At 49.0% G+C, this 22,117-nt stretch overlaps 1 protein-coding gene across 1 annotated transcript in view; it reads left to right on the top strand.

Annotated features, from left to right (window-relative positions):
• The window catches only part of PLB1 (phospholipase B1), a 142,397-nt gene that overhangs the window by 89,065 nt on the left and 31,215 nt on the right, over positions 1-22,117 (top strand). Inside the window, exons 33-44 of the mRNA XM_053589696.1 lie at positions 426-499; positions 6,483-6,526; positions 7,063-7,171; positions 8,910-8,961; positions 9,721-9,801; positions 10,335-10,400; positions 11,255-11,355; positions 12,606-12,687; positions 13,330-13,434; positions 14,495-14,590; positions 15,137-15,208; positions 21,106-21,171. Of these exons, the coding sequence (XP_053445671.1) occupies positions 426-499; positions 6,483-6,526; positions 7,063-7,171; positions 8,910-8,961; positions 9,721-9,801; positions 10,335-10,400; positions 11,255-11,355; positions 12,606-12,687; positions 13,330-13,434; positions 14,495-14,590; positions 15,137-15,208; positions 21,106-21,171 (948 nt within the window). The remainder of the gene's footprint in view (positions 1-425; positions 500-6,482; positions 6,527-7,062; positions 7,172-8,909; positions 8,962-9,720; positions 9,802-10,334; positions 10,401-11,254; positions 11,356-12,605; positions 12,688-13,329; positions 13,435-14,494; positions 14,591-15,136; positions 15,209-21,105; positions 21,172-22,117) is intronic.

The raw sequence follows: 22,117 nt of genomic DNA on the forward strand, positions 1-22,117 counted from the left end.
GAGAAGACCTTTACAGAATGCCCTAGAGGGGAAGATAAGATTCTGGACATTTATGAATAATCTGCCCTCTGCAGTTGATCAGGTCAACGAGCTTAGAAAGAATTTAGGAGGAAACTGCTGGGAAGGGCACTAATGCTCTCTCGTACCTGTAAAGCTTTGGAGAGTTTTCAAAACAACTTTTTATAATGGTGATCCAATTTCATCCCCAAAATACCCCTGTGAGATGGGCCAGGCATGTCCTCCGCTAGGTGAGAGAGCAGCTGGGTTTGGGACAAGGCTCCTGAGAAGGCGCATCGCGGGCGGCTGAGCCGGGGCCCTGGCCCCTGCCACCATGAGGGCCCTGGGAACTTTGAAGCCCTACTTGTTCACAGCCTCCCTTTCCTCTGATGTGCTATTTTCCCATGGATTTTGGTATGTTTTCAAAGGCTGGCAATGGAATTGGCTCCAAACCAGGCGACCTCCTCGATGTCACCACCCAGTATCGGGGACTGTCATTTAGGTAACGTAACTTTTGACCTCCCCCAGGACTCACCCCCAGAGATTGGGTTGGGAGGGTTGCTTCCTGCAAATGCTTAAATCCCAAAGATCAAAACTTGGCCTAGAAGGGGCTTTCAGAAGGAAAACCTGTATATTTCTGCAAAACATAAACATTTGGTGGGTAGAGAGAATATTTTACTGTTGATGATCTTTTTTTTTAAATTGTGCAGAGAAAGTAAACAGGGGTCTTTATCAAACTCCTGGGTCAGCAAATCCCACATGAAATGCACGTGAACAGCTCCAAATCCCTGACTGTCTGCTTGCCCGTGTGCGTACGCGCAGATGCCCCCGCGCCCCTGTTCACAGCATCTCTTTATTACATCATGCTGTCCTCACACCTCTGCGTTTACATGTTGTATACATCTGTACAGAAAACCTCCAAGACCCAATGCACACACCTCAGGAAGGCGAAATAAGATGAGCCCCTCCTGTGCACTGGCACGCTGTTAGCAGCTGAGGGGTGGATGAGGGAGTGGCAGAGAATGCATATACCCATTGGCAAGTGTTATTTAAAAACAAAAAATACTTGGGGGCCATGGGGGCGGGAGGGAGGAGTGATGGGAGGGCAAGAGGGAGGGGAAGCTTGCCAGAGAAAGTGGTAAAGAGGTAAGGGTGGGAAGGGGTGTTACAGATGCAGCAGTGGAAGAGGTGTGTCAGGCAAGCAGCTGCACGTGAGTATTCTCAAGTTCCTCTCCTAATAAAGTTAGTGTTTATGGAGGCTTCGGAGTAATTGGTGAATAACTCAGAAGTTACCTGGGCAAAGACCTAGAACAAAGCTGAGACAGAGGGCAAATGAGCAGTGGGCGCCAAGAATCCACCTTCGCTACTTCCTTCTTCCCAAGGGTGAATTCACTTGAAATATTTCCCCCAGTAAAGAGGGGGGAGCAGGGTTGGGGTGATCAGGACTGGGACAGATCTCTGGAGACCCCTGACCAGGTGCCATCACTCAGCCTATGCCACCCACAGTGAGGATCCAGGGAGTCCTTAGCATGAGGACATTGCCCCCACGGAGAGCTGACCAAATGCTTTCCCACCATGAGGTCCCCAAGTTTCACCATGCCCTTGGCCAGGAAAGTGGTCTCTGATGGGCTGCACGCACCAGAACAGGGCCCCCCTTACCATTCTGCCCCTAGCATTACTGGGGCTTCCGGAAAAAGAAAACCCAGAGGGAGAGAAGGAAAGCAGAGCCTATTACAGTCAAGGGGAAAAGCATAAGGTTGTGGCAGCTGCACTTGGTCTTAGCCAAAGAAGCCAATGACCTCACACCATAGTGTGGGAAAATAAAGTAGAGAAACCACTCAACAGATACCAGATAAGCTGTATCTGGCAGAGCAACCTTGGGGAGGTGAGGTCAGCTGCCCGACTTTACCACAGTTAAGCCTGAGGTTCCTGGAATTCAGATCCAAAGAGGCAATCTTACGCATCTCTCTGAAGCAAGGGAAGATTTCAGCCATTATTCTGTTTCTTCCTACAAGGGAAGTCCTTTAAGGACCAATGTCTGAATCTTTTAGTTCCAAGGCCTCAGGTTCAATGGCTGCTGTCACTATAGAGCCTAAATTTATCCAAAATGTTAAAGCTGAAAGCTCTAGGTCAAAGGCTGAGAAAGAATTGGACACTTGCTAGAATATTTAGGCTATTAAATATGAATTGTCTGATTTCCTTAAGTACCAAGTTTGACAGTTGATATCTCTGACCTTTTGCTTTGACCCTTTTTGTTTTATTTTTATTGTGAAGGCATAGCCTCTTTCTTTTCAAATGCATGTTTTGGCTTGAGATTATCTTTCACATTTTTTAGAGCAATTTTTGTGAAACCACGGATAAGTCAAAAATTTGTGTTCTTTTAAATATGAATTCTATCGTGAAACCAATACAGGGCAGACAGCACAAAATATCAACGAAGGATTGTTAACAGGGATTATCAACAATATTGATATTGTTAGGGAAGGATGTGGCTAATGAATGCACCATACAACGATTGTTTGAGAAGTTCCTTTCTGGTGATTTTAATCTTGAGAATGAGCCACGTGGGAGACCTGAAATCAGGGTGGATAATGATGAACTGAAAGCTGTAGTGGAAGCAATCCATCTCAGACTATGCGTGAATCACCAGCAAGGTCGGACTTTACTGTTTCAACAATATTGGACTGTTTGAAACAAATTAGCAAGGTAACAACTACCTGCTCATGTGGCAGAAAAACTCAATTAAATTCAAGTAGCAGGGAGGAAGGGGAAGGGCTTGGGGAAGTTCCCACCCAGCAGGTACATTGTATGGGTATGTTGCACACTTCCTGGGTAAAGGGCACAATTACAACTCAAACTTTAACCTTACAAAAACAAAGTAGGTAACCTAATCATATGCACCCACATTTTAATCTGAAATTTAAAAAAAAAGAAGCTGGATAGATGCGTTCCACGTGAATTAAGTAAGGATCAGGCAGGAAATCATCTTGAAGCTTGTCCTTCTTTGCTGTCACGACATAAAGGTGAACCACTTCTACACCGTATTGTTCTGTGTACTGAAAAATTGATACTTTTTGACAATAGCAAGCATTTGGCACAATAGTTGGATAAAGATGAAGTGCCGAAACACAGTCCAAAACTGAATATTTATCCAAAAAGGCTAGTGGTGTTTGTTTAGTGGTCCAGCACTGGTCTTATCCGCCAGAGCTTCATGAATCCTGGTCAGTCAATTACCGCTGATGTCTCCTACAACCAACTGGATGAAATGATGAGGATGCTGAAGGTTAAGCTGCTGAGATTGGTCAGTAGACACAGGCCAATCCTCTTGTAAGACAGTGCCCAACCACCTGTTGCACAAACAACAACTGCTCAAACTATGGAAGTTGAACTTGGAAATTCTCTGTCATCCACCGTATTCACCAGCCCTTACACCAAATGACTACCACTTCTTCCAGGCTCTGGACCACTTCTTATAAGGAAAAATATTTAATTCCCAACAAGCTGTGGAAAACACCTTTTGTGATTTCAATCGCCACTCACTTTCCAGGCTTCTTTGCCACTGGCACAAATGTTAAGATGTCAACACTGTGCCAATAATTTAGGTGCAGACTTTGATTAATCGTACTGATTCTTATTTAACATATAATAAACTATGCTTTTGATTTGAAATTGGATATTTCCTCTTTAAGGACCTAATGTGCAAACTAGTGTTTTCTCAAAGTATCTTCTGTGGGACGTTAACTCCAGACAGTTCCTTAAGAAGGGAAAATCCTTCATCTTCTTAGGGAAACATTATCTACTTCTGGAGAAATCACGTGCATATGAGCATATTAAAGGCTCCAAGAAGCCCTGCAATGAAGAACTGTGTTTAAATTTTATCTGTTTAATCTAGTGTTTTTTTTAATTCCGGAATTTTGTTGTTCATAATACCAATTCCATAGGAAGTGTCTAGTAGTAGTCTCGTCTAAACCTCTTCCCCCCTCCCCCCCAAAAAAAAAAAAAAAAACCAAAGTGGAAAGAGTGAATCTTGAGGAGTTAGGAGAAGTGGATCCAGAATTCTCAGGGGGTGGGTGGCTGTGAGCAGGATATGGAGAGGAGGGTTGGCCATGAGTATTCTAGGCCCCTTAAGCTGGGAGTCCGGGTCTTTAGATGGTTGCCTTTCCTTCCATTGAAATAAGTTTGCTCAGTTGGGATCATTAAAAAGACCAAAATAAAATTTACTTACCAAGAAATGAATTTCTTTGTTCTATTAACTTAGGAGTTCAGTCTCACATTATTGAAACTCCTTTAACAAATGTTACTTAGCATCTATTCTGTTTTTCTGTACACTGCAGGTGAGAACAGATAAACAAGGCTCAACCATTGAGCTCACAGTGTCATACAAATTATATTCAAATGAAGGATCTGACATAGACTAGCTGACATGGGTCTGTTTCATGTTTCACATAGTTCTAATTTTAAAAATGAAGGTTTACGTATTTTTGTTCTTTCATGTTGATCTGTATAATCCTTTTTTCTCCTAGAAATTTACACTCCAATATGAAGCCAGGGAGAAATTTTCATAGCCTGTTCGTCTTAATCAGCCACCACACTTGTTTTAGGACAAAGATACCTTTAAACAAGAAATTATAATAGGAAATAATTGATTTGTGTGTTTATATACGTCTCCATGTTTATGTTTTTATTAAAGGAGAAAAGGAGGCAGAGGTAGAAGACAGCGATTGGAGGAGATATATCAACTTATAGTTTCCTTTCAGATGTACAATGTTCTGATCTGGTGCCTTTAGTCCAGAGAAAGAGGGATCAGGAAGCAGCTAAAGCAGGAGCTTTGTGCAGAGTCGGAAGAGAATCAGAGGCGCCAATAGATGCCCACCACTGGGAAAGTTAGGTTCAGACATCTGATGGGGAGAGGAGGAGAGAAGCGGGTGAGGTAAACGGGCAGGACTTACTCCAGCTGCTTCCTCTCCACCACCTGGGCTGCTTGCTGAGTCTCTGACTCACCCCCGACCATGCTGGCATGTAACCGTCAGCTTCATTCCAAGCATTCCTGGAGGGAAGGATGACTGTGCCTGATTCGTGGCCTGTTCCTTAGAAGTCTCTGCTGGCAGGATAGATGCTAAGGCTATGTTTTAAAATCGATTGGCCTGGAATAATCTGGCCAGTCTCAATCAATCTGGGATTGAAGAAAGAGGCACAAAAGCAAAATAACAGTAAATACCATGTACTTGAACATCAGACTTTGTTAAAACAGAAATACTTCTGGCGGCGTCCATAGCTTACTGGGTAGGGTGCTGGCCACATACACCGAGGCTGGCAGGTTCGAACCCGGCTCAGGCCTGCTAAACAACAATGACAACTACAACAAGAAAATAGCCATTGTGGTGGGCATTGTGGTGGGTGCCTGTAGTCCCAGCTGCTCGGGAAGCTGAGGCTAGAGAATCTCGTAAGCCCAAGAGTTGGAGGTTGCTGTGAGCTGTGACACCATAGCACTCTACCCAGGGCGACATAGACTCGGTCTTAAAAAAAAAAAAAAAAACACCAAACTTCTGTCCTTACCTCCTCTGTGCCGTACTCGTTTTAAACTGGTAAGAAGATACACTGCGCATGATCTGAGCCCAGACACCAAGAAGTGATATGTTGTACTCAGATGCACGAAAGGAAACAAAATCTTTAGGGTGCTTTGATGTTCAATTAGAAGAAAATTAGATAATTGCAAGACAATGTGAGGCCACACACCCTCCCCAGAACATTGCATCAGAGTTTACCCAACTGCTGGACAAGATCTTAACTATTTTCTATTTTTTTTTTTTTTTGTAGAGACAGAGTCTCACTTTACTGCCCTCGGTAGAGTGCTGTGGCAACACACGGCTCACAGCAACCTCCAGCTTTTGGGCTTACGCGATTCTCTTGCCTCAGCCTTCCGAGCGGCTGGGACTACAGGCGCCCGCTGCAACACCTGGCTATTTTTTTGTTGCAGTTTGGCTGGGGCCGGGTTTGAACCTGCCACCCTCCGTATATGGGGCCGGCGCCCTACTCACTGAGCCACAGGCGCCGCCCCCTATTTTCTAAAGGTTTCCATCTCAGGCTGGGTTTTAGTTACCTTTTGCAAGTTAATTAACCTCTGTGTACCTCAGTTTCTGACTCTGTAAGATGGAGATAGTCACGTCAATGTCATAAGCACGTTGAAAGATAGGAGATAACTAACAGAGTCTAGTTCATGGCTGGGCGCACAGCACATGCTCAGCTAAGCACACTCTCGATTTGACGAAGAAAAGAAGCAGCTCTCTTGCCTTCCAGTACTGGATTGGGAGGAAACCAATCTGTTGGGGAATTCAAAATTTTCTCAGGATTCCTCCAACACAGAGAGATGGGGATGGCACATCTCGTAGGAGCTCCTGGGCACTAAGAAAGGTGGGGGCCGCTCTTTTGTAAAGTTTATGTCTTAATTAATCTCTCTCATTCATTGACTTGCTCACTCCCTACAGTGCAGGAGGGGACGGCTCCCTGGAGAATGTGACCACCTTACCTAGTGAGTAGCCATCGGGGCCTTGGTCTGTCTACGTTGCATCTGATCCCCAGGCTTCCATCTGATCCCCAGGCTTCCTGAGAGCGCCTCCCAGCTAAGGAGCAAGTGACATCCCTTCTTTGAAGTAGGAAAGGGCAGGCTGTGGACAGACAGCTGAAGGGGGATGGAATAAACCCTGGACTTGGAGCCTGGAGACCTGGGCCCTTCTATATGCTTGTCCAATGGCCCAGAACAAGTTACCAAACATGCTAAGCCTCAGGTTCTTCTGGCTGAGGTAAATTAGATAGTGACCTTTCACCTACTGTGACTTTTTTTTTTTTTTTTTTTGTACATGAAAGGCTCTTGGCCGACCTGTCAGCAGGTCATTCCAACTCAGGCCCCACCTGCTACTGGGCACACACACTGCCTGCCTGCCTCTCCCCAGGAAGCACAGGGATAATAGCACAGCCCACACCCCACCTCTGACCCTCACTCCGTCCCAGAGAAGGCACCCTGGACTTCTGCCCTGAGCTGTCTGTGTCCTGTTTACCCCTTTCCAGATATCCTTCGAGAGTTTAACAGAAACCTCACAGGCTACGCGGTGGGCACAGGTGGCGCCAATGACACAAATGCGTTCCTCAATCAAGCTGCTCCTGGGGCGAAGGCTGAGTATGGCATTTGGGGAGAGGGTCTGCAGAGCTGGCAGCGGGAGAGACAGAGACACCGTTAAGATCACAAAACTGATCTCTGTGTGCAAACGGGGCCTTACCCATGTGCAGCCAGGATGGGAGAGGCTCAGGCCCCCTCTCCTCCCTGCTGTCCTGTGACTACGGTCATCACAGGGAGGATAGACAGGATGTGGTCGTGGAAAGGTGTGACGCCCCTACAGATTCAACTCCTGGCCTTTCTTTCACACACACTGTGATCTAATAATTGGACTAACTGAATGCCTTTATTCAATTTTTAAAACGTACCACAGCGTAACTGTGCTAGAGAGATCCACTCTCCCCAGAACCTCACAAGTGGCAACTCCCCAAAAGAGATCAGGGAGGGGCCAGATAGCTGCGCAAGCTTTCTGGCTTTAGAGGCCTCCGCGGCATCAAGTCTTGTCCTCTCTCTAGCCCCATTAGGGAGCTAACAAGAGGGAAAATAGAGGAGCCCAGGCTCCTGGGATGGTCTCCTTACCACACGCAGCTCCTGGCTCAGTCATCTGAGCTTCTGTCACACTGTGGTCTTCTTGCTCAGGTCACACTCTTCTGGATGATGACTTTGCTCACTTACCTGGAAGACTCTTTCTGGTGATAGGATCATCTTGGGATGTATGGCACCACTCCATGTCCCGAGAGATCCCTATATTATGGATCTATGCCACCTAGACCTATAACAGGGGCCTGAACAAGTAGGGAGCTTAGGTGCCTGAGATCTAGTCCTGCCATGAATTATAAACCCAGGCATGTGTAGGGACTATATTTATTCCCTACCTCTTTCTGAAAGAAACATCTAGATAAGTTTATTAAAAATTAATAACAGATGCATGAGAAAAATCACAGCCATTGGGGGAAAGAAGAAATAGCAACTGTGTTAATATGAACTTTTTTTTTTTTTGGCGGTTTTTGGCCAGGGCTGGGCTCGAACCCACCACCTCCAGCATATGGGGCCAGCACTCTACTCCTTTGAGCCACAGGCACTGCCCTTAATATGAACATTTTTATGGTTAATATGTTGGAGCATCAAACCCTCAGCTTCCTGGCAGTCAGAGGAACCGTGCTAAATTTCATGTTAATTTCAAGTCTAGACTTTTGGAAACCTAGTCTTCCAAAAGAGATGAATGGTTTCTTTTTTTTTTTTTTGTAGAGACAGAGTCTCACTGTACAGCCCTTGGGTAGAGTGCCGTGGCGTCACACGGCTCACAGCAACCTCTAACTCTTGGGCTTACGCGATTCTCTTGCCTCAGCGTCCTGAGCAGCTGGGACTACAGGCGCCCGCCACAACGCCGGGCTATTTTTTTGTTGCAGTTTGGCCGGAGCTGGGTTTGAACCCGCCACCCTCGGCATATGAGGCCGGCGCCCTACTCACTGAGCCACAGGCGCTGCCCGAGATGAATGGTTTCTTAACATGGAACTCTAAAAGACCTTCTAGGTGTGGAGTCCTAGAAGGAGATGGAGCAAAGACATAGTTGGCAGTGCCTTCAACTCCTGCTGTAGGACAGACACACAATGGGCTTTCAAATGATTCTTGGTTGTGATAATTCTCCAGCAGAGGCAAGAGGCTCCTGGTCTCCAGCCTCAGAGTCTCTGCCAGGTCATGCAGTGGGGATGATGCCATAGGGACCTCAAGTTCAGGCCCTTTAGGAGAAAAATTGTGGGCACTATTCCTCATTTAAAGACTGGTTTTCTCTTTTTCTCAGGGATCTTATAAGCCAAGTCCAGACTTTGGTACAAAAGATGAAAGATGACCATGTGAGTCAAATTTATGGTTATTTCTAAATATTAATTTTCTTTTCTTTTTTTATTTGAGACAGAGTCTCACTATGTTACCCTTGGTAGAGTGCCTCACAGCTCAAAGCAACCTCAAATTCATGGGCTTCAGCGATTCTCTTGCCTCAGCCTCCTGAGTAGCTGGGACTACAGGCACCTGCCACAACGCCCGGCTAATAAATATTAATTTTCTAACCCACTAAAGTCCCCAAATGGAATGGTCTATGATGAAAAGCAGTGAGTCGCCTGTCATTAGAGGCATTCCAGCAGTGTAGGGCAGCCACCAGTCAGAGGTCCTCTGAGGGACGTTATGTCGATGGGGGGAGGTTTATTGCTGGCCATAGTGACTTTGCAAGTCCCTCCTAGTGCAAAGATTCTGTGGTCTATAAATAAATTCCCTCAGCTCTGAGTTTCTGATCCTATTATTTCAAGTGGGCACATTTAATCTCATGGCACATTTGAACTGTAGTTAAACTTCCACAGCACGCTTAAATTGTGTTGCTCCAAAAACAGAGTTAAAAAAATATACTTATTGTGCTTTGAACTTCTTTCAAAAATAATTTAATTAATGATTTTTAAAAAGTTTTGCAGCACACCTTAGATGTTCTCCCAGTACATCAGTGTGTCACAGCACACCGGTTGAAAAATCACCGACCTAGAGGGTTGCATGGATTTCCTAGAGCTGTGATGTTTTCGTGTGTTTTGTTGGAAATCATTAAGCATTTTCGTCTCTCCATGTAGAGAGTAAATTTTCATGAAGACTGGAAGGTCATCACTGTGCTGATTGGAGCCAATGATTTATGTGACTTCTGCACAGATTCGGTAATGGGGACCAGGTCCCGGCTTGCTCGTTGCTCCGGACTTTGACCAGTAGGCCTTGGAGATCCTCTCTGAGAATAGCCCCTAGAGCCAACCTGAGCCTCGTCCAACTGCACCTGTATCTACACCCATAGGCGTTTAATTCTCACACACACACTTCTTACCCTGCTACCTCACCCTGTCCCAGATGGGAAGGTAGCAGGTAGCAGATATAGGGTATTTCTTCTCTCTTACAACTCCCAAGAATTGAGAAGGAAAAAATACTGTAGACCCTAAGGAGCTGGAAAGAGGGCTCCCTACTTTCTGCTCCTGAACTAAAGCTCCAGAGGAAGGTTCCATTCTTCTGGCTGGCCCACCTTTGACAACAGCGAGTAGTCACCTGTCCATCTCAGGTCCTGACATGATGAGCTGGTCACAGGCAGAGGCAGAGGGAGAGCAAGTCTGTGGGGCCAGAGCCAAAAGGGAAGCCTGAAACTGCCCTACTGCCCTCACACCCTAACCAGTTCCTCCTCTCCTTCCCTCCTTTCTCTTGCCAGAATCTGTATTCTGCAGCCAACTTTGTTGGCCATCTCCGCAATGCCTTGGACATCCTACACAGAGAGGTGGGTGGGGGGCTCCCAGCAGCTGGTAACAGCTCAAGTGTGGTGAAGGTGAAGGGGGGTGGAAGAGAGAATGGTGGAAGTGCCCCCTTCCCTGAAGGGCAGAGCAAAGACGTGGGCTCCTTCCCTTTCCAAAGGTTAGGGTCTACCCCACTAAGGAAGCCTTATTGCATTTGGAATCAACCCAAAAGCATCTCAGGTTTGAAGAAGGAAAGGCAGTGTATTGTCTAATTGTTTCCCCCCCCGGACCCCCACTATCTGGGACATTCCTCGGGGGCAGCAGCCAGGTGGCCCCCAGGTGGACACTGCATTTTGAGCCACGGGGTGTGTTTAGAGCAAACCTCTGTCTGGTCCTGCACCCAGAAGTGGATCCACCTGTCATGACCACCATCCCTGGCAAGGACAAGGTGCACTGGCTGCCCAGGAGGGAGCACACTGACCACCAAGGATCTGGGGGTGGCTGAGACCCCATGTGTACTCAGCAGAGTTAGATCAGGTTGGGCTGGAAAGAACTGGTCAAGGGCTAATGGCCTGGCAAGCAGGTCCTGTATCTCACCGAGTTTAAAGCTAGCATAAGGGCTCACTAAATGGTGGTTTAATAGAGCTGACCTCTTAGGATTTATTGGCCTAGGAGGTGCCTTCCCACTGCAGTTCTTATGGGTGGCACCTGGTTGGGGGTGGGTGTGTGTGTGAAGCCTGGGCTGCAGGGCCCTGTACAGACTCCTCCCCAGACTCAGGGCAGACCGAGCTAGGGTCCTACAGGAATCCTACAGCCAGTTCCCCACTCCTCAGGGCCCTAAGGAAGCCTGAAAAAGAAGCCCCTGCAGCCCCTCTCTCATCCCCAGCCTTGCCCTTAGGTGCCCAGAGCCCTGGTCAACCTCGTGGACTTCATGGACCCCAGTGTCATCCGTCAGGTGTTCCTGGGAAACCCAGACAAGTGTCCAGTACAGCAGGCCAGGTAGGCTGGTCCTGGCTGTCCCCATGCTGGGGATACCCTTACCTCCTGGTCTAGCCCACATGTAGCAGAGACTCCACAGGATCTTGGTGACATGGTGTGTCCATGTGTCCAAATATATGAAAAAGAACTTGACCCGGAACCATGCCCTTCTGGGAAATTGGAGCTATAGTTGCCCCCATGTGAGTGCCCCTAATGCGACCTTGGGGTCTTTGATACCAGGAAGCCACAGAGGGAGAGGCTGAGGCTTATGCAAGGCTGGTAGCCTGGCTAGGAGCTGGCAACACACAGGGATGTATATACGTGTGTGTGTGTGTGTGTGTGTGTGTGTGTGTGGTCAGACTGCACCAGAAAGCAAGGAGAGGAGACACATAGTCCAGTTACCTTTGTGGGGAAGAAGAGAATTGGGAGGGACTCAGGAAACTGAAAATGTTTCTTTTCTTTCCTTTCTTTCTTTTTTTTTTTTAAGAGACAGTGTCTTACTTTGTCGCCCTCGGTAGAGTGCTGTGGCGTCACAGCTCACAGCAACCTCCAGCTCTTGGGCTTAGGTGATTCTCTTGCCTCAGCCTCCCGAGTAGCTGGGACTACAGGCACCCACCACAACGCCCGGCTAAAATATTTTGTTTCTTAAGCTGGGTGACAGGTACCTGATGTGTGTTATTATACATATTTTACCTTAAACGTGTACCTATTTATTTAACAAATCTTACAGAAATTACCAGGCACCCAGCACTGTTTTAAGTGCTTTGGAGATGATCTCTCTCTCTCTCTTACCAGTAAATGTGTTTTAAAACTGCAAAATAACTCGTGGTTAAAGGGGACACAGTAGGGGCACTAGTGTGAACTGAACAGAGGAGGGGTCCTAGGGCGTGAGCACCAGAGGCCCCAAAATACCATCTCTAATACCAGAAGGTGCATCTTATATTATTTTTTAATGGAACATTGAACTTTCATTGTCTAAATTTACTTGCTGAGCATAGCTTGTTGCAGGCCGGCCCCCCCAGCCAACCTTTGTCTGCATTCATATGAGAGGGTGCTCATTCATGGCCACCTTCCTCCCGGACTTCCCCCAGTGCCATGTGAGGCCTAAAAGCTGCCCCTGAGCACACATCGCAGAGCCTCAGGCATGTGTGCTCCCAAACCAGGGCTCAAAGGAGCTGCTCCTCCCTCCTTCACCCCGCCCTGGGCAACCAGGCCCAGTCCCTGACCTGAGCTTCGGCTCTGGGTGCCTCTGCCTCCCCCTCTTTGTGCAGCATGTTGTGTAACTGTGTTCTGACCCCACGGGAGAACTCCCAGGAGCTGGCCAGGCTGGAGGCCTTCACCCAAGCCTACAAGGTGAGACCCAGAAGGCTCATTCTGTGTTCTCTCCCCACCTTCACAAGCCCCACTAAGGGAGATATGCAGGGAAGAAAGAGGCTGACGGGGAGATGTTGCCCATCCTGGGTCCCTTCCTCTGCCCCACCTGGCTGAGGGGTCTCGGATGCCCTGGTTGGAGTCATCCCAGTGGGATCCAGGCAGCAGAGGCTTCACTCCTGAGCGACCCTTGGGGGCTTAACCCCAACTCCTGGTCTGTAGCCCTGATGCCCCATGAGACCACCTTGCCTTATCCTGCATCCTGAAGGCCCAACTCCCACCTGGCCTCACCTCCACACTCCCATCTGCCTCAACGGGCAGGCCACAGAGCAGGCCTTGCAGGTCTGGAGCCAGGGGACCTCTGGAGACTCTTCCCAGGTTTTTATTCCTGTGGGACTAGCTGTCTAGCCTTCAGAGGCTACAGGCCACTTAGAACCAAAACAAAAAGGTGACTCGGCCTGTTTCTAAATTCTCTGGAAAGGGATTTGTCATCAGGTGCGTTTGTATTCTCAAGGCAAGGGCTCATATAGCCGTCCAACGCTGCCCACCATCCCTGCTCTTGCCCCACTGGATACTCAGCCCACCCACAGCCTGAACTGATGGCTCCCACACATGTGTCCCCAGAGCAGTTTGCGTGAGCTGGTGGAGTCAGGTCGCTACGACACAAGGGAGGACTTTGCCGTGGTGCTACAGCCCTTCTTCCAAAACGTTCTGCTCCCTGTCCTGGCGGTATGTCTTCCACCCTCATCCATGGGGCTCTAGAGGGGAGAGCCTGCCAAGGGTGCCTTAGAGGAGAAAACTCAAGGCAGAAATGCCAGTGCTTTCATCAGCATGTGAATAAAACAGGAAACACACAGACAGCACTCCAGATCCTGTTCTGGTGGGTACAGCCCCCTTGAATGCCTGAGCCATGTTCCCAGAGGCAGCCAGATGCGGGGCGTTCCCATTGCTCCTGATAACTGCCTCCAGTGTACCAAGCACCTATGATGTGCCAGGCACTGCGCCACTGCCGTTGCAGGTGAGTATTATCACCTGCATAGAACAGAGGTGCAGAGACGTGACTGTACTTCCTAACTAAGATCACATAGGAAATAACAGGCAAGATTTGTCCAACTCCAGATATAAACTTTCTGCCACATGCATGGTCTCTCTTGCATGGGACACTGCAGTTATAAGGGAGGGTTCTGTATATTGTCTGTTTCCACTTTGGTCAAGCTCTTTGCCTGGCACTGCTGCTCTGAGCAGAAGTGATCTGGGTGAGGACTGAGGTCTGTCCTCTATCCCACGGCTTCATCCACCTGAAGGGAAACTGGAGGGACAGCAGTATTGCAGACTCCCAGGTCCCTCAAGAGGGAAAAGGCTGGAGACAGGGCACCCTACTCAGGCCTGCTCTGAGGCTTGGCTGTGTTCTCCCCACCAGGGCCAGCAGGCTGAGGCCTGGCAAGTAGCTTCTCTGAGCTGACCGATCAAGACTATCTCAGGAATGAGTGTCTCTCTCTCATCCATGGCATGGGCTAGGATGTTATGTGAATGTACCTAAAAATAAATACAGCATCTGTTTTTTTTATTAAATAAAGGGGAATTATAGGGTCAGGAAGGAAGGTGGGAGGTTGGGGTCACCCGAAGCTGCTCATTTGTGGGATGGCTCTGATCTCCCTGAAGGGACCAGTGACCTGGAGCACTCCCAGGAGAGGAGGGAGCAGTGTGGGCAGTACCAGAGGCCAGGCTACTTGGCTGTGGCTCCCTCTGAACCAATAGGATCTTGAAAGAATATATTTGTCTCTTTCAGGATGGGCGCCTGGATATATCCTTCTTTGCCCCAGATTGCATCCACCCAAGTCAGAAATTCCACTCCCAGCTCTCCAGGGCCCTTTGGGTCAATATGGTAAAACAAGTGGGATGTCCCTGGTCCCCTGGGGTTCTAGTCTAGAGCAAAGCACCAGCCCCTATAGAATGGAGCCTGGCTCTTGGCATCCATTTGCAAGCAAGGCTGAGAGGAACAGTGGCTGGCACGTCTATAGAAGGCCCTAGAATTGAAAATACAGAGTCCTTAAAAGTCTTCTCAGCCTGGTCCTATGGCACCCTCTCCTCAGTGCTTTGAACGGCAAGGATGGAATCTCTCCAGAGAAATGCAAGGCAGAAACCCCACATTCTTTTGCTATCTCCTATGATGAGCAGTTTAAGCCATTTTATGTCATTCAAGTCTCTCCACAGCCCTGCTAGAGATGGACTATGAGTCTCTGAGGAGATTCCCAGAGAAGCTAAGCAACTGGCCCCATACCCCACAGCTGGCCGTGGCCCAAGCCAGGGTGGACAACAAACCTCCTGAAATGGGGTGCTGAGCTTTCCCTACCGCAGGGCGCTGCCAGGGAATGATCACTTCAGCAGAAACAAATTGGTACACCTGTGGCTCTCTGTTCTTCCTGATCAGCTGGAACCACTCGGAAGCAAAGCGGATGCCCTGGAGCTGGCAGCAGAGATCCCCCTCACCTGCCCCACACAGGTAACCAGGAAGGACCCGCCTTCTCCTCTCCAGAGGTCCAGGGCAGAGCTCGGCCTCCTCCACAGCTTCCTGTGCCCACCTTGACCCTTTTCTGAGACATGAGGATGGGGGGGGGTGCAGAGGGGCGCGAGTGCAGTAGCTGTTATTTCTCTGGGAAGGGGAGAGGGGACCCGGGTCCCTGCAAAGGGAGCAGATTCCAGGGAGGAAGGTGAGTTCTTGACAGTGGCAGCCAAACAGCCAGGAGACCAGAGTCTGGGGCCGATGGAAAAGCCTGACTATGGCTTGGAGGCCTAGCAAGGGGCCAGGCGGGCTTGGAAGCTGGAGTTAGTGACGGTAGCACAGGGATTGGGGAGGTCCTCAGGGAGAGGGTCATGGGGGGAGCAGCAAAGGGCAGAGCCCAGAGCGTATGGAGGAGGGACCCAGAGGATGGGCCTGCGAGGACACACCAGCTCAGGGCTCCTTTTAAGGAGGAATATGTAAGTGGTGGCTAAGCTTGTTTTCAGGCCTAGGGGCGGGGGCAGGTTCATGTTCCCATTGCCTTTAGCTCCTCTTTCTTGGTCCTGTCTTATAATTTTTTAACCAAATAAGGCCAAGGCCAGAGAGCCCTCTGCAGCAGTAAAAGCAGGGGGCTTGACCCATATGGGAGCCTGAGTTTCCCTCCTGGGTGGGCTGTGTTACCCTTTCCCAACCTCCTGGCTGGGGAATGAACCTGCAGCTCCCCATGTGTCTGCTGGAGCTCCTGAGAGAGTGGGCACAGCTACCTGGACCGTGCTCCCTGCCTGCTGCCCTCCCCACCCCAGTCTGGGCCCAGGCTCAGTCTTGTGTACCACCAACCTCATCAGGAGAGCAAGGTGGCAGGAGGAGGGATGGATGGGGACATGAAGATAATGGATAGTCAAATTACATAACAACAGTATCACATGGATGCCTCTAGACACAATGGTCAGATGCTGGCCAAGGGGCTGGGGTGAGGCCCTAGAGGCCCCTCCTGTGCCAGGTGTAAACCCTTTAGCTGCTGTGTCCTGAGGATTCCCGGGAGTTCCAGGGAGGAGCCAGGGTAACTTGGGTAGTGGGGGAATTTAGGGACTGAGAGCAGTGGCTATGAACCATACTATAGATATTTCAATATTTTACTAACCCCTATGGCCACACTGATATCACCCGCCCCCGCCCCCAATCTGTCTCTACCCCTTACGTTGCATCATAAAAGTAACAACCCCTACTGGGAGCCATTGTTTGCCCTTCAAGGACTGAGGTGGAGACTAAGCACTGGGTCAGAGAGAGCCTTGTCACCATTGGCCTGGAGGCAGCCTCTGCTACTCTCTGCCCTTGACCAGGCAGGGAGCCTTTAACAGTTGATGCTCCACCCGGCCTCTCCAGCCACAGTGGGCTCGGCTTCTCCCTTCTGGACAGAGCCTGCTTGAGCCACTGTGAGCAGAGGAGAGCAAACCCAGCCTCCTGGAACCAGAAGCCCAGCCCAGGGAGAAGCTGTTGCTAAGCAACCCTGAAGCCCATTCTGAGAGGGTCCATCTGCTCCCTCCCATGTGCCTCAGAGTGATATAAAAGTCCACCAGCATCTCAATGTGAGCTGACAGGGGCCAGGCAGCACATATTTTTGTCCTAGATGTGTCTAAACATAGAGGCAACAGGCGACAGGCAGGATGCAGTGCAGGGAGGGGAGCCTGAGATGTGAGCACTGAGGAGCTTTCTCAGCCTCCTCCCTTCTCCCCCACACCCCCAAACAGCCAGCACATTGTGCGTGCCAGGTAGGGCAACTTAACAGGACTCCAGGGATTTCTGCTGTACTTTCAAGTTGAACAAATGATTTTACAGCCAGCTTTTGATTAACTGCTCTGTGGACTGGGCCTGATCTTCCCTCCCTGCCTTTAGCGCTCTACCCACTCCTTCCCTAACCCCAGGGCAGCGGACTGAACCACCCTCTGTAAGATCAGCCCTGTTCTTTTTCAGCTTTTATTCTTCTTGATCACCCTGAAGCCTTTGTCAAAGCTAATCACCTCCTCCTTGAAACTCATCCCTCCCTGGGTTGCAGCTACCAAACCACCTTAACCCCTGTTGGTCTCTTTTAATGGTCCTCCCTCCTTCTCTTAACTTTGAAAATGTGGACATCCTCCAGCTTTCATGTCTCTGTCCTGTTTTCCTTCCCCACATCCCTCACTTTGAGTTTATCCATTTCCACAACGTCCTGTGAAATTTCTTTGCACTGGAGTCCTCAGTCTCTTAATCTGTCTTTATTTCTCCTTTCCCCAATCCTATCTTTCTAACTCTTAAAGTACCTTTCCCCTGAGAAGCTCTGTATGGTGTAAGGTTACCCACAGGGCAGATTGAATGTATGATCAGGGACATCAACAGAGCAGGGATTCCAGAGAAAGAGAGAGGAGGGGGGTGAAATAGTTTACATGTTGGATCCTGTCTTTTCTCATGAGAAAAAACAGAAGTTTGTTGAATTCCCCTAAACTTGCGTTCTTGGCTGGGTGTGTTGGATCACCCCTATAATCCAAGCACTCCAGGAGGCCAAGGCAGATGGATTGCTTTAGCTCAGGACTTGGAAACCAGCCTGAGCAAGAGCAAGATCCCATCTCTACTAAAAGTAGAAAAGTTAGCTGGGCATGTGGGCAGCACCTGTAGTCCCAGCTATTCAGGAGGCTGAGGCAGGAGGACTACTTCAGCCCAAGAGTTTGAGGTTGCTGTGAGTTATGATGATGCCACTGCACACTACTTAGGGCAACAGAATGAAACTGTGTCAATAAAACCTTGTTTTATTGTAGAGCAATGTTTCTACATGGAATTATATATGGGAGACATTCTATCTTCTTAATGCTCAGAGCTTCTAAATCTAATTCTGCTCTAACCCCACCACCACCTCAAACTCGACATTTGTTCAAAAATAATTTTTGAGCAAGGAATATTTAAATAGGAGCTAAATATTTGTCTTCCCAAACTCCCTGCTCCTTGAGACTTCTCTATTTATAGTGGTTTTCAAGTTCTACAGGCGAGAGAAGCTGGGCACCCTATCTGATAGGATTCTCCCCAGTCTCCCTCCCATCCATCCTCTTCCCAGATCCTGATCCCCTTGTTTGTTAAAGGTTAACTAGACCGACCTTCCCGTCATAATACCACAGAGGATTCTATAACCTTAGGATCTCAGTGGGGAGAGCCTCCGACCTCTACTTATGCCATTTTTCATGTAATAGTGGAATTCTTCTACCACGTCCCACCCAAGGCATCCCTGCAGACCGTGCTTAGATGTCCACACTCTCTTAAGTGAGCTTTTCAAACTGCCAAGTGGCTACCCATTAACAGGTCGTGAAATCGATGTAGATGAAGAACCAGCACTTTTTGAATGGAATGGGATAGAAAGCTTCACGAAGCCGCTTCCCTCCTCCTGCCACTGCTGTGCGTCTTCTAAAGTGCTTACTGCAGACATGACTGCATCCCTGACTCATGTCGGTGTCTCTGCTTGGAATGTGGCCCCCTTTATGTTGGTGACTGTGCACCCCCGTTTGATCCAACCAGCACAGAAGAAAACACCCCTCCTTCCCTGTGGAACATCACACCTACTAACGCAGCCAGGATGCTTGTGACCTTGTTCCACAGCCACTGACTCACGTAGCTGACTCACATCAGGTGGCTGTCTGGGCTCTGCCTCCCCCTCCTTGCATGGCTGGAACTACTAGAATGGTTCCTGGTAATGGCATTCTGTTGGCTTCACTTTCTACTCACAGGAGCTCTAACCCTAACTGCTAAGAGAGCGTCAGACTAAGTTGAATCCTCTTCCATGTAATCCGCATGGCTCTAGGCCTTTAAGCCACTCTGACTCATGTCTGCACCAAGTGGTCAGTGGTTAATAAACCTGGCTGAAAATAAGGCCTGGACACCCCAGCCCACCTCTCTGTGGCAACCCTGGTCAGTTCTTATTGTTCCTGACCTGACCTCACTTCCCTCTACATGCCAGGGTCTCCTTAACCTTTGGCCCGATAGCTCTGTCTCTCCTCCTCCAACCCACGGATCATATGATCAAATACATTTGATGAAATAGACTGTCTAGTGTGACTCTCAGCACTCCCCAAAGGGCAGGCTTTGTTTTTGCCCTCTGGTTCTTCCCCTGCTGGTCACTCTGGGGATATCTCCAGCCCAAGACCCTAAGCCCAGTCAGGGCCACTTTGAAGTGGGGGGAGGATCCCATTAGCAAGCCCACCCCCACATCCCCAGGGGGGAGGACCCCACATCCCCAGGACCACACATCCCCAGGTCTTTGAGGACCACACATCCCCAGGTCTCGCTGCAGTTCCTGGGTAACGGCTGCACCCCCTAGACCACCCCATTCAGATGCTTCTCCAGCTGCCTCCTGCCTGACCAGGGGCAGCCTCTTTGTATCCTCTCCTCATCCTGGCACCTAGAACAGTGCTCAAGTATTTACAGAATGCTCCCAGATGGCCCCCATCTGATGGTGAATGCTCGAGGGACACAGAACATGGACCTGAGACAAACCCAGTCAGCCATACAGATGTGCCACCGTGAGCCCTCCCCTGCCTTACACTGCTGTATGCTGTCCAGTGCTCACTTCCTGCCCTTGGGCCTGAGTGCTGCTGCATGAAAGGATGGCCCATTTCAGACAGGAATGCTGAGACTCAGAGGAAAGAGTAGACTTGCTGGGGCCTGAGAGCTTTACGCCTGTGGACTTTGTCCTCCCAATGACTGCTGGCCAACAGGATCTTCTTTGGCCTGACTCCAGCATGAGGAACAAACCCAGACAAGGGGCCAGTCCTGACTGGGGCCAGCTCTGCACTCACCACTTGCTCCCTAAGCTGGAGCAGGTCCCTTCTGCACCGTGGGCCTCACTTGCTCCTTACCTGTAAAATGAGGGCCTTTGGGAGTTGCAAAGTCAGATGTCTACAGTGCAGGGACATGACTGTGTGCACAGTCTGGCATGAGACGAAGGGAAGCAATGTGGCCAGAACTGGAGAGAGCACACCCCTTCTGAAAGCATTAGGAGGTCCTCCCCCTCCACCCCTTCCCTCTCCCTCCTCCCCCTTCTTCTGCACCATATGGGCCAAAATAGAATAGAACATCTCCTAGCTGGGTTCAGCCTGTTTTCAACCCCTTGAATTGATCTCTAAAGATCCTTTTCTTCTAAGTTCTGATTTTCTCTTCTTATTCCCATTTTATTTTCAATTTTTCAGACTGTAGCCTTTCAACTCCACTGAGCACATTTTGTGAAAGCGTTTACCGCCCTGGGTCCACTTCCTGATCTCAGTGTAATCCACCTGATCTTGCCTCACAATCATCTTTATGTTTCTCTTTGTCTACTTCCTTCTTCACTTAACCCATCACCTGCAACTGGGTGGACTTGGATTCTTGACTGGGCTTGTATGAAAACTGATTGTGAAATAGATGAGTAGGGAACAAAAAGGATGTTTCATAAGGGGGGAGAAATGGACCAAAATGTAAAAAGTCCACTTGAAAGGGTTAAGACATGTAGCTCAAAGAAGGCAGAAAGAAAGAAAAATAATACTCAAATAATACTCAGAATAATACTCAAAATAATCATACATTTCCTGGAAGACAAAAAATGCTGAAATATGAATCCCTTGCCAGAGAAGTCACAAAGAAGATAAGTTTGAGGATTAGGGATATGTTCAAAATTGGTAGGATGAAAACGAAAGCACAGAGCCCCTTTATTGTACGTCCCTTGCCAAAGCCATTATGTAAAACCCTCGGGGGAATGAATGAAATTATGTTTGTACAGTTCTTTCTATTTCAGTGCAGAAGAATCATGTTAAATAAATCTAGAGGGCAGAATTGTTCATTCTTGCCTTTCCTAAGTCAACTTCGATGCTGTCAGGTAACGTTTCCCTGTGGCTTCTTTTCTCTCTTAGATTGAGCCCTTCCTGAGAACCCCCCGGAACAGTAACTACACATACCCTGCCAAGCCAGCCATTGAGGTAACGCCCCACTTACATCTGCCTCTCTCAGACACAAACCATTTCCACCTGCCAGGGACTTGGGGCATGGTTCAAGTTTCAAAGCCTTAGCCGAAGCAGAAATGTACCCTTCTGACATACCAGGGCTTGGAATGTACAAAAAAGTCTCCGAGCCACGAAGCCCCAGGATTGTCCTAACATGTTCTCAGGTTGCTTACCTGACGTCAGGAACCACCCAGAGGAAGTGCCTACGGATCGGCTTTCTTTGACCTTTGTGCTTCTTTGCTCACAGACGTGGTTTCGGATTAGATAGCTCAGCCTTTCAGGAAGAGATGAAGGGGAGGCAGTGTTCTGTTGACTTCCTGGAAGGTGGAAGCTGAGTGGAAAGGAACCTTGATTTCAGGGGCTGGGCCCCAAAGGAAGCTGAGACGTATTCGTGTGGGCCCACAGCCTTTATTGCTTATTTCAAGTCAGTCATTCTACCTCTGAGGACACAGAGCCCTGGCTTTAGGGACAGAGATGGCCTGAAAGATCCTGGACTGCCCCAAACCTTGCAGATAGGCTGGTCTAGGTCAGGTCTGTTGGCCCCCAGGTCGGGGCTCAACCACCAGTTTCAGTTTCATACCTGTCCTCTGTCCAGTCTTGTGCTAGAGGCAGGAGGGGATTCAGAGAAGTGTCAGATGTAGTCCTGACTGGGAAGTTAGCACCTAATGGAGTTCCACAACTACTGAGCAGCTACAGTGTGCAGGAGACTATTCCAGGGAGATAGAGCAGAAAACCAGATAGATGGGCCCCACCCTGGTGAAGCATACAATCTACTAAGGGAGCATCCAAAACATAGTCTAAACATGATCATTTCAGGTCGTGATGGCCGCTCTGGGATGGGGATGGGGAGCGATGTGAGAGAGGTGCTGGGGCTGGGGGAAAGGTGGCAAACTCAGATGCACTGTGCACAGTGGGCCTCTCC

This window comes from Nycticebus coucang, chromosome 4, assembly GCF_027406575.1.
Source record: "Nycticebus coucang isolate mNycCou1 chromosome 4, mNycCou1.pri, whole genome shotgun sequence".
NCBI lineage: Eukaryota > Metazoa > Chordata > Mammalia > Primates > Lorisidae > Nycticebus > Nycticebus coucang.